Source organism: Ambystoma mexicanum, chromosome 5q (genome assembly GCF_040938575.1).
Source record: "Ambystoma mexicanum isolate Mex_15411 chromosome 5q, UKY_AmexF1_1, whole genome shotgun sequence".
In the NCBI taxonomy this organism is placed as follows: domain Eukaryota; kingdom Metazoa; phylum Chordata; class Amphibia; order Caudata; family Ambystomatidae; genus Ambystoma; species Ambystoma mexicanum.
Genome location: NC_090933.1, coordinates 949,982,036 through 949,994,594, shown reverse-complemented (window position 1 = coordinate 949,994,594; position 12,559 = coordinate 949,982,036). Strand labels below are relative to the sequence as shown.

At 44.0% G+C, this 12,559-nt stretch overlaps 1 protein-coding gene across 1 annotated transcript in view; it reads left to right on the top strand.

The window, feature by feature from the left end:
• SLC25A32 (solute carrier family 25 member 32) overlaps nt 1-12,559 on the top strand; it is a 259,881-nt gene that overhangs the window by 239,463 nt on the left and 7,859 nt on the right. Inside the window, exon 6 of the mRNA XM_069621468.1 lies at nt 4,485-4,630. Coding sequence (XP_069477569.1) covers nt 4,485-4,630 — 146 coding nt within the window. The remainder of the gene's footprint in view (nt 1-4,484; nt 4,631-12,559) is intronic.

The following is a 12,559-nucleotide window of genomic DNA, read 5'->3' as shown; positions in this document are numbered from 1 at the left end:
TTATGATGGGGTTCTTCTTTCAGCTAAAGTGCCTATTATTCTGATCTTTTGCATACTCAGTCTGCACCCCCCAGGCAATTGTTTCAATCTCTTTCTTGTTTACTTACACCTCCCACCCCTGATCACTAATTACACTCTACTCTTACTGCCTCTGATTTTGCAACTTAGTTTTCCTCTAAAGTTGCTTCTCTTCGTGCTGCTATTGTTTCGTCCTCCTTTTCCTCCACACTCTAATTTCCCACCCAATAATTCTGATACCTTTTCTCTTCTAGCTTGTTCTCATCCTACTGGTTCCCCGTCAGATCATATTCCCTCGTCTCTCATACCTGCAGTTTATCCTTCTCTTGTCTCCTACCTTACCACTCTTCTTAATATCTCTTCTTACTTCAACTTTTCCCTCTTGATTTAAGCATGCTTCCAATCTTCCTGGTCTGAAGAAACCATCACTTGACCCTTCTCTTCCTTCCAGTTTCTGTCCCATTCCTCTTCTTACTTACCTTTCTAAATTACTTACTAGCTTACTTTCAGGTTTCTACTTTTGTTACCGCTAACTCTATTCTTCCTTCTTTCCACTCTGGCTGTCATACCTGTCATTCAACTGAAACTGCTTTTATATATGTATGCGACTCCTTGCTCTCTGCCCATTACACAAAACATTCTTCCCTTCTTGAACTTTTGGATCTATCTGCTGAATTTGGCACTGTTGATCATTTTGTACTCTTATCTTGTCTGTCTTCATTTGGTTTTGCCTATTTTGTTCTTGCTTGATTTCGTTCTCATCTCTCTAAATGCACTTATTCTGTTTCTTAGTCTGGTTCCTCCTTCGATACTCCGATACAGTACCTCTTCTTCATGGTGTCCCCCAAGGTTCTGTTCTCACCCCCTTTCTATTTTCTCTCTACACCTCTCCCCTTGCTGTGATTATCTCGTCCTTTTGGATCTTGCATAATTTTTACACTGATGATACATCACTTTTTCTCCCCTTCTATTCCTTCTCATCTGCTATTCACAATAATTTTACTTTGTCTTCTTGCAATCAAATCTTGGATGTCTGGTCATTTTTGTTTCCGAACTAATCTAAAACTGAAGTTCTGTTCTTCAATGCCAGCACTATTGCCCCACCACCCACCCCCTTTTGTTTTCTTCCCACCTCTGTTACATTTCTGCTATCTCTCGTTCTTGACGTTTATATTATTTTAATATTCTAACAGTCGTTCTTTTCTGACTTTTGGTGCTACTAAACTTCTTATTTCTTCACTTATTTTCTCTCGCCTCTTCTACTGTTCCACCATTCTCTATGGTCTTCCTCTCTCTCGTTTGGCCCCACTTAAGTCTGTTTTCAACACTTCCATTTGCCTCCTGTATCAGCTCTTTGTGACTTTATTTCTTAATCTCATTCTTCGCTTGGTTGGCTTTCCCTCTACCCTCGTCTCAAATTTAATTTACTTTTATAATTTGTTTAAATCCCTCTTTGGTCTTGCCCCTATTTATTTATCATCCCTGGCATCTTTTTATTCTCCTGCTCGTTCTCTTCAATCTACATTCTTAGAGTCTGTTCCTTGTCCTCAACTTCCACTTTTCCCTCTTGCTTTAAGCATGCTTCCATTCTTCCTGGTCTGAAGAAAACAATACCCGACCCTTCTCTTCCTTCTAATTTCCGCCCCATTCCTCTTCCATTCCTTTCATTCATGATCTCTTCTTGCCCCACAGCACTGGAATTCTCTCACTCTCTCTCTTTGTTCTACTACTACTTATTCTTCATTACGTATCTCCCTGTGGAACTATCTTCTTCAGTCTTCACTCTAAACATTTTGTAAAATAAGCAACCTGCATCTTATTGTACTGCAATTTATTTTCTGTACAGCATTTTAGTGTAAAGCGCTCTATAAATATCAAATATAAAAACAAACTATAATTACAACCTGTATCTTCAGGTCCTGAATTCCACAACATGTTCTGCTCCTATTCAGTCTTTAGATTTAATGTAGCATGTTAAACTGGCATTCAGCTTATTTTTTAATTACTCCCACTGTTGGCAGATTTAGAAATTAAAGTACAGCTGGCTAAAGTGATGTACGCAAGATCATGCAATTTTATAGAGGTGGGGAAGCCAGGACTAAAATCCATGTCCTGTTGTTCTAAAGTCTAAAGTTTAGCCACTAGCCAACATTCTTTCTCTTATCATTATAGAAAATCCCCCCACCTATGTATACCTGGTGGTGATTGTCTTTATTGCCAATCCCTGCAAACTGTCAATATTGCTGATAATTTCCCTTTTGTCAATTTGTATTTTCTTCTTGTGATGGCCCTTGTTCCTGGTGACTGTTCTTGCTCTTTGTGGAGTCGTAAATTGGATCTTATTGGCTGGGGCACGTTGAGAGAAAACATATATACTTAAAATGCAGAGGGTTTAACACTCCAAAAACTAAAAGGCTAACCCAATTCTTTTCTCTTAAAGTGGTATATGTAAGGGAGGCTTGGCATCCCAAGTATAACACTGACACAAAAGGTACACTTTGTAAAACCTTTATTCAATTTTCAGGGTTGGGAGAAACTCCTACTTTGCCCTATAGCTAGGATGGGCGTAGTCTCTACCATCAAATAATAAATAAAACTGTCCTAGTTGAGTCTGTGAAATCAAAATGGTCTACACTGACAAAACCTAATGCCTGCCCTATCTCTTCCACAAAAATGTATGCAAAGGAAAATCAGTGTTAGAATATGAAGAATAAATGTGGCTGAGTCGACTCTCCTCCCCACGTTAGACAACACGGAGTAAGGCAGTCCACATAGAGAGGATGACACACTCTGGCTCATGTTCTCAAAACAAATGCAGTGCAATAAGTGGATCGAGGTCCGCCTGGCCTTCCATGTTAGTCTCTCTTTCCAGCTTTCAAAACACAGTTAAAAGTTCACGTCGGTCTCCCTCAATCGGGCTCGGACCTCTCGAAGCAATAAGTTCACGTAGGTCTCTCTTTCGGGCTCAGACCTTTCAAACGCAGCACTTGCAGGGGTTCCCTTCCCCAAGCTTAATTCACATCCTTTAGGGATTCCCTTCCCCTAACTTATCACACTTCCGGTCTCCCTCAGTCGGGCTCAAATATTTTCCTGATGTAGACCACTGCAGGACCACTTTGACTTTCCCATGAACTTGCACTCTTGTGTTATTTGCGCCAGTCTCTCTTGGTCTGGGTAGTTCAAGGTCATAAGCACAGAAGTTCAACATTCAGCTTTTTACTCCCCCCCCCCCTCTTTTCCCAGGATTAATTTTGATCACTTTGCTTTTTATAGTTCATTCACTTTATCGCTTGATAACAAAAACATTTCACCTTAAACAGAGACTTTTGAATGAGCTACTTAACACACAGCTGCCTTTCATGTCGCTCGCCAACTCACCGGCTGTGTGCATTCCTTTAATTGTCTTTGCAGTTTTAATTCACGAGTCAAGGTTAATACCACAGGCTTGGCCTCGCCTCCCCTGCTTTGCCGTTCACCCGGGAGGGTCGCTGGCATCCTTGAAACACATTGCAGTCTTCTTGTCTGGAATATGGCCTTCTCCAGGCGTGCAGCACTGCCTTTTGGATGCAAAAACCACCTGCAGGGAACTTCTGGGATCCTCTACCCTTTGCTCGCGTCCCTCTGTCCCTGGCTCTGCTCCAGTAGGTTTGCCTTCGCCCCAGAAGTTCTGCTCTTGCTCGTGGTCCACCTTGTTCACAGTGTGTCTCTATGTTCCGCCTTTTATCTAGTGTCAGAGCTAATTGGTATCAGATGGATGTACTTAGTCAAGTGTCTGGCTTTGCCTGACCGATTAGCAGGACATGTCCAATGAGATATGCAAGGGTTAGCCTTTACTCTGTTGCCCTCTTCCTCGGGCCAGTGTTTGTGTGAAAAAGGGGGGGGAGTGGGAGTTGGGACATTGGAGAATCCTATAAAATAGGACGAGTCATGTATACAGGAATGTGGGGAATACCTTGTCTCACCATTAGTCGCCTCACCCCACTCCCCGAAGACCCCTCACTCAGGTGATCCTCCCGCACTGGTCCACTCCATAGGTCTGGGTCCCAAGGCGATGGCCGTGTCCTGGCCACCTGAGAGAAATCCCTAGGGACTAGTAGGTGAGACACCCTTTGGTTTCTCGCATATAGAACTCTGTGATCTTTGGTTTCTGGAAAATTCTCTCTTGGACCGATAATTTTGCAGGACTGGGGGCTAAAACCGTGAGACTTGTCCAATGTTTGCTACCCTCCTGGTTTAGATGACACACTGCATGTAGACAAATGGCAACAGGCAATTTATTGTTACATGTAAGTAAACGTTTCCTTATTTATTGCACTCAACGAACTTGTCAACTAGGGTGGCTTTGGTTGTGTTGGAGGAATTAGTTGCAATGCCATCTTTGTATTGTATTTCTCATATAATGGTTTGTTTGTTCATTCTTGATCACACAGTTCTGACTAATACTCATTATGTCTGTTTTTTCTTAGAATACATTTGAATATATAACAATGGCTGCACTGTCCAAAATATTTGCAGTAACGGCAACCTATCCATACCAAGTTGTGCGCGCTCGTCTTCAAGATCAGCACAATAGATACTCGGGAGTCATTGACGTTATTGTCAGGACTTGGAGGTAAGAAGAGTAGTTTATCTGAATCTTTATGAATATCGAAATCCTGCACTAGCGCTGTGTCGTGACCACCTGCAGCGCCCCCCGCATGCCTGACCTATTGGGCTGCTTTCTGGAGCCTTGCTACCCCTCCTTAACCCTTATCCTACCACAAAGCGCTTTGAGACCATACAAATGCAAAAAGGCTCTATATAAATGACTACTACAATACAGATGGTAAAATTAGATGGTTTGCCTCTTTAAGAGTTGTTCACTTTAGTCTGAAGAGACATCAACAAGAAGCGACCAATTAAGAACTTTGTAATATACAATTTATCTTTAACCGAAAACACAGATTTCCCCAATGCACCCTAAATCGGAGGAAGCAGTTTAACAACAAAAATGGTGTATCTGTGGCACCTGGCATAAATGAGGTGGGGGATGGCTGGGGGCGGGGCTTGTTGATGGGATGGGGAGGCGGTTTTGGGAGGAGTGGTACAGCATATGGCTTAAAGGGAAAGGGAGTGTAGAAAGCCAATTGGGGAAGCAACAGATTTCTATTTAGATGCAAAATATTAAGGACTTTGAGAGGTTTTCCTCTGCTCATTGTAGAAATTGTAGAACACATCCAGGGAGAAATGGTGGCCATTTACATTATTGTTTCGTGGTCAACCTTGCTGTGACATTTTATATTGTTTTGCAACAGTTCCACACACCTTTAATTTACAATAGTTCAAGTATATAGAAAGTATTGGTACAGTAGACTTTGATTTCCTAAAGCATATGCTTTAATAATTACACCCTGAACTCTAAACCCTACCCTTCTCCCCACTGCCACCCTCCTACTTCCTGTTGCTTGTAGATCCCCTGCTGCCAATTGCCCACCGTCACCCTCCTGTTGGCTCCCTACTCCTTTTTTTCTCTGCTTACCTCACTGTGTTCTTCACCCTATGATTGTAAAGCTCTCTGTGCTTCCCAAAGCTAGGTCTACGCTTGATAAAAACCCTAATAATACATACATTAATAATGAAAGCTACATTTAAGGGGAGGGGCAAACTTGTTAGTTGCCGCGCAATGCATTTACTAACCTTCATTACTTACCTTGGTCTTGAAAACAGACATTTCTTTGAAGATTGCCTTTCCTTTCGTCCATTGACACACACTCTGGAGGATTAATCATTGCAGGAAGAGGCTCACCTAGTTTATTTAATGAGTTCCATTTTCATATGTCCATTTGTTAAACTAAAATTGCAACAACGATTTGCCAGCTCTAGAAACTGCATTCACAAACTCTTCATATGCTTCTCTGAATAAACTAAAACGGGTCACATGGCTAGGGCTAAACTAGTGATACTAGTGTCGAGATTTCCAGATTGGTTGATGGCGAGTACCAAGCATTCTTATTCCTGTCTAGTCCCTTGACATGGGGCACTGTAGGGGACTCTCCACAAATAGATTTAAGTCATTCGGCAAAAAGGAAGTCTAAAGACAACCTTGTGTGGTGGTATGTGTCGCAAGCTACCACTTGCTCGCGTTCCCTTGAGTATTGAATAGTAAAGTATGAAACAGCATTGGCCTAATTAGTATGTCTCCTGTTATTTGACCTTTTATGCTACGCGAGTCACCACCATAGTGGTCTTAAAGCACCAAGTCCTTGGGTGAGTGAATTGTGACCCCGCCCAGGGTGTTAAACCAGACCATATTCTGTAGGGGGAGAGGAGAAAGGAAAGAAGGAAGGAAAGGATAAATTGGGGGAGAATGGGTAAACAAAATGGAACAAACTTGGGTAACAAACGTCAAGGTAAAATAACAATGTAGAAGGAACGTGTAAGCAGGGATGCATGTAACAAATATATAGCTGTTGGTTAGGAAAGATGGTGTAAATCACAAGAAAAAAGACACTTACGGCCAACCTCATCTATAGGATGTTCATCTTAGGTGTGTTGAAGAGATTTATTAAGACTGGTTAATGGGTGTGTGATGGCATTAAGATGTGCTCAAGAGATCCAGATAGTTTTGGAGGCTATTTATAGCAAATTGTAATGTTACAACCCTTCCCTGATTGGAGTTCCAGCAGGCTGGATAAGGCCAGCCCAACTGGTTGAAGTGTTCAAAGCCAAGAGTTGCCTATGTAATGGAAGGAATTTGTCCTTTCTCCCCAGGCGGAGCCACCTCCCCCGTGAGGCTAGGGAGGCAAGCCTTCGCTACAACACCTTCCCTAGGCTCGAGGCACTTGGGACCTCACTGGGAGAGACTCTGCTGTTGGGAACAAGGACTCATGTTCCTGTGAGGAACTCCCTGGTAGCATCCAAGTGATGGCTTATATGGACTAGTATAACACACCAGAATGTTATCATTTACCTGAAGATAAAGTGAATATATATTGCAACAACCAGAAACTTTAAATCCAAGTATCCAATGGACTGTGCAGAGGAGACTGAAAAGGGATGAGATGCCAAAGAGCCGAGAGAGGGTGGAAAGCCGAGCGAGGGAACTCCCTGTACGTAGCAGAGCGGAAGGAGGGCGGGCTGTTGCCAAACACTGAGCCCGCATAAGCCTGAGCAGGAGGACCGGCATGTGAGAGCAGTGGAAATCCGAGGAAGGGAGGAACAGACAGTTCAGTGGTGGCATGATCACAGAGCAATCGTGGTGGGCAGCCCGCCCGTACAATGATGCAGATAACCACCAGTGGGAGAATCCACCTCCCGATTCTATTCACAACACCAGTGGTATCCTGAAAGCAAGAACAAAATGCAGATCAGGGAGACACCATGGAAAGTAAGCTGAGGAGCGCTGAAGAACGCAAAAGAGAATCCAACATCCGGCAGGTACCATCGACGCTGCCCCTGAACACAGAAGGTAATGGAGAGAACAGGAAAACTAGAGAAACAAGAGGGACTCATTAATAAAAGAAGTGGAAATAATTTGATGAACCAGAACTGTGTTAATGAGAGCAGAAGAAATATGATAACCACTACCCTCGGAAAGGGAAAAGTCAACACATATTGAGAGGATAAGAAGATTATTATAACGGAGAAAGATACTTGGGCAGTGCAGACCTGTGTGCTCAGAAAGTTAAGACTCATACATGAAACTGCACGCTGAGAAGAGGTGAAGTGTAATGGGAAATTTATCGTCAAAATATCCGAGGGGAGAACAATATACCAGAGGGCCTCGAGCCCTACAGGAGCAGGAGAGTGAGAGAAAGAGCCTGAACAGAACTTAAACACTCTGTCAGAAAGAGGACAGGGAGACGACCAGTCCTCTAAAAGAACTTCGGAACATAATCCAGAGGATAGAGAAAGACTATTTACACTTGGTCTATTGAGCAGAACAAGAAAGCCCAAAAACACCTGTGATAAAACAGGAGAAGGGAGTTATTCCCCTGGCCGTAGTTGGTTATACTGGTGGTAAATTCAGATGGGTTACATTTTGACAAAGGACGGACTTGTTTTGGACATTCACACTGACTGACGAGCACCTTAGTTAGTAAAATAGGTAGGGAACATCCCGTAGTTCTGGGGAAAAATGGGCCTTATTTGACTTTAAATAAACAACACAGTAAAAATATCTTTACAGTGTCCGGGTCCTTCTTGAGATTCTCCACAGTACAGGTACTACATTGGGAAAGTGAGACCAACAGGCATTCCCACCCAAGCCAAAATCAAAATGCCTAGGTTCTGAGAAAAATAAAATCTCTATTCTTAAAGGACAGGGTCCTTAGTTTTTGTATTTTATCCTTCAGACACAATAGTCTGGAGAAGTGCAATGCTCTCCGAGAGAGCAGTAGCGCTGAAGGCAGGTGTTGCTTGTGAAAGTGTAATGACTAGCTAACAAGTAGATGTATTAGTATGCTGTCTATGGTCACTTATATTTGTGTCTATCCAAAAGATATGGGCTTGTTTCTATAATTAGCTGTGAACCAAGCTACAAAACAGTCGGCATCCTTCCCATCGTGGTATTGACCAACTCAGCCCTGCGCCAACATGCTCAAATTCTATGTTTCAACACACAATCTGTATACCAACTAAGCTACCCACACATAGAACACCCTCTCCCCAAAAAACAGAGGCATTGATTTGTTTTTGGCTGATCCCACGGTATAGGGTAAGGCTTGGCATGAACAGTACTCTAACTTTCTTTAGATCCATGGTGCATAGTCCTTTCCGAGATTCCCTACCCCCGATCATTTGGTTAGCGCCACCTACTGGGCATAAACGGTCACTGGGACTCCTAGTGCCCCAAACACTTATTTCTTGATTTTACTCTTGTTCTTGATTGCGGCTGATGTCAAGAATGTGTGTTGACCCTTTGGGATACCCAACAGTTACACCCCTTTAGGTAACCTTAGGTCTTCCAACAGGGGTCGAACGACAAACTTTGCACTGGGCTAGATCATAAGAGGGGGATAACTCTGTACATCTCGTCTTTTTTCCTGCAATCTGTGTCTCTTCCCCATCCCCCTGCTTCCCTTGGTCTCTTCACTTTCCCCCTGTCTGCTCTTAAGACTCTTCTACTGCCTTCCCCTCACATTCCTTGATGTTACTCTTCCTCGTTACCCCTCCCACTCCGTCACATTCTTGATTCCTAACTTCGACCACACTCAACTGCTGTTTGGCGAAGAAATCTCGGTCTTGGGAGGATAGCTCTGGGGCAACTTGGGCACGGAGCAATGCAGGTTCGATCCCTGGGTCAGTGCTTAGAAACCTCTGGGTATTAAGCGCGTTATGAATATCATATCATATGATATCAAATGATTTTGGGGGTGGGGCCTGGCCGTGTCTGTGAGGGCATTTTCCTCCAGCTCTGTTTGTTAAATTTTACTGCATTGTTACACCTATACTTTCTGGGTATTAGAGTTCTCAGGACAGCTGTAGTTCTATTATACACAAGTCTAATGAGGGTGTAGTGCACCGGGGGATCCCCAATATACCTCCAAGGCCCACATCCTGGAACAGGTGGCAGTCTCTGGCTGTCAGGGTCATACCACCCCTTGTCCCCACATGCAGCTTTGTTACAGAACCCACAACTGACGGGGGTCAGTGTGGAAAGCAATGTCTGGGGTACACCTTCCCGCGCCTCCCCTGCCCCAGTATCCTCCACACCAAAATGGGCAAATGACTCGTTTGATGCTCATACTTATGCACCGATATGGGTAAGAAAAGTAAAGTGTACTCGCATACAAATGTCTGTAACGCCCCACATAAAGATGGGGTACACCAAAAAATCTAATTTGGACACTGGGGTGCATAACACTCCTCTGAATCAAGGCTGTATGACTGTGGAAAGATGGCTCCCGAGGTCAGAGGAATTGGCCTCTGTCAAAGTCAGATGTGGTGTAACAAATTCCGTATTCATTGTTTGCATTAATCTGAAATGGATGTGTTATTTACTTGATGCGTTTGCAAGATCAGGGCTGTTGTTTATTTCATCATTTCATTTCATTACATCATTATTTTCTGAATTGGCAGTCAACACAACTTTGCACCACAAACTTCCACACGTGGAAAGTGTCAATAATTTGCATCCCACCAGTGGCAAAACTATCCCCAAGTGGGGATTCGAATACATACTCATTGTTCCTCTTTTCAAATCTATGCACAAATGTTGTTTTTAAGATTTAATATCAAAGGGGGGGACTTAGTGACTATTATTTAAATTATGAGAGAGTGTGAATCACAGGCCCCATAGGTGGTAGAAGCTTTCATTACCATTCAAAAGGATACGGTTTTATGAACATATCCTTATTTTTCGCCAAAGCTGATCTCAATGTGTATTGTTAATTAGAAAAAAAGACTGGTAAATAAAGTGTTTTTAACTAAACTCATATTGTAGCAGAAAGGATATTGCACACATTTAATGTTTGTAGTGTACTCATTATTTGAGGCTTTCAATTTAGCAAGCCAGGGAGAAACAAAACGTAACGCTGGAATAGCCAGATGGATTGCAAGAATGTGTCAAAGAATCCTACATCCTGGCAGGAGAAAAACTACTGCACAATTACAGTAAAACCGACCAGGAGTTATAATAATCAGGGTGCATATTTACCCCAGTCTTGTTTGCCGTGTGTCGGTCGTGTACAAAATTAATGCATTGACTTTAGTTACCCCAGCCTCCTTCCGCGTGTGTCTGTTGTGTACAAAGTCAATGCATTGACTTTGTACACGACCGACACACATGGCGAACACGGCCGGGGTAAATATGCACTCTGATTATTGTAACTCTTGGTCCTTTTTGAAAAAATCGTGCTGCAACTGTAATCTCGTTTGCCGCAAACGATACAATTTCGGTTGCTATTGTTATTATGTACCTGGCTGTCATGTCTGCAGTGGGGAAAGAGTACACTCTAAAGCAGTACAAAAGTAACTCATTTTGCTTTTGGGATCTTGTTCGGAGGATTTACCCTTTGTGTAATCCTTGGATGGTGTCAGATCCTTTGACTTGTGGCATTCACATAATCTTGTGCAAGCACCACCTTTTGGTTAATGCTGCATACCTCAACTCTCCAGTGGATTCACTTTGCTGAAAAAGCGAAGCATCGCAGTGATGGCTTTCCTGTGAGCGTGTTACTCTTTGGAATTTGCATCAGGTTTTATAATGCGCAAGCCTTCCGAACTATAGCCTCCCTTGCTCTTTTGTTATCTCCCGATGACTGCTTCGAGGGGATTGGGTCCTCCGACGTATTCCATATCTATGACAGTAATCACCACAGCTGTGCTGCTTCGGAAAATGTTCGGCTCCTGCGTCGATGACGTCGATACGCTGTCCTCGAAGGCCTCCGTCGAGCCGATGTCACTGGATGTTATAAGTAGGACGCACGACACCCATAGCCTCAGTTGTGTTTTTTCCACGAACGTGTTCGCTTCTGAGATCTTGGCACGCCTCGGTTCTACTGAATCCTGTTCTTTCGGTTCTTCGAACCTGTTTCTTATGATGTCTTCGGATTCTTCCACCCCGCGGTCCGGTTTTAAGAAGTGTCGGGTGTGCGGGTCCAAGATGTCGCTGACGGACACGCACGCCGCTTGCCTCTGGTGCCTCGGGGAGGACCATGATACGATTGACTGTGTCGACTGACAATCACTCACATCGAAGGACTTTGGGGAGCGTAAGAAGCTGTCGGATGGTAAGGTGGCCAAGCCCCGGAAGTTGCTTTCCACTGGTCTTTCGATGGATGATTCGAGGGGCGAGACTCTGCATCGTCGTCGTGAGTCCGGGAGTTCTCAGTCTGGGAGTCGGTCCCGCCATTCCTCTGCCTCTTTGTAACGCTCACCTGATTCTCGCAGAGGCGCCGGTCTTGACTGGGCGACTACAGTATCTTCAAAGGTGATGTGCAGCACCCGGTTGGCTCTTTGGGCTGGACCTCTGTGCACTGTATGCCTGACGTGCAGAGTAAGATGTCTGCAGATAGAAAATACGGGGTTAATGAACTGGGGTTATTGGGGTGTCCCTATCTCTTTCCTCTTCTCCTCTCCTGTAGACCCCCACAGGTTAACGCTCTCACCTTAGGTAAGTGAATGCCGAGCTCTCCATCTGCCTCGGGGCAGGGTGCTGTAACCAGTTTCTTCACTGGATAGGTAGCGCAGGCCTCTTGACTTCAGAGGACTGCTGTCCGTCGTTTACTGCACGAACGGTAAGTTTCGAGTTACTCAAATGTCTTTAATAATGGTTTTGCAGGGTTCCGGCGATGGGGGATGACGGGCTGAAGTGAGTTGAAGATGGAGCCCGTGTGATGAATAGAAGCGCCTGGAAGCACGTAAGTAAGCGCTTGTTGCCAGCTTCACGATGCGCTCTAACTGTCTTTTTATTTTGCAGGTACAAGTTCGGAGCGGCTGCAGGGTGCCGGGATACCCACTGGGTTAGATGTGGAAAGGAGTAATGGCACGTGAGTATTAAAGTTCCCCAATGTCTTTAAATGCACCTTGTTTTGTCTTTCAGATGCGGGATGCAGCGCCG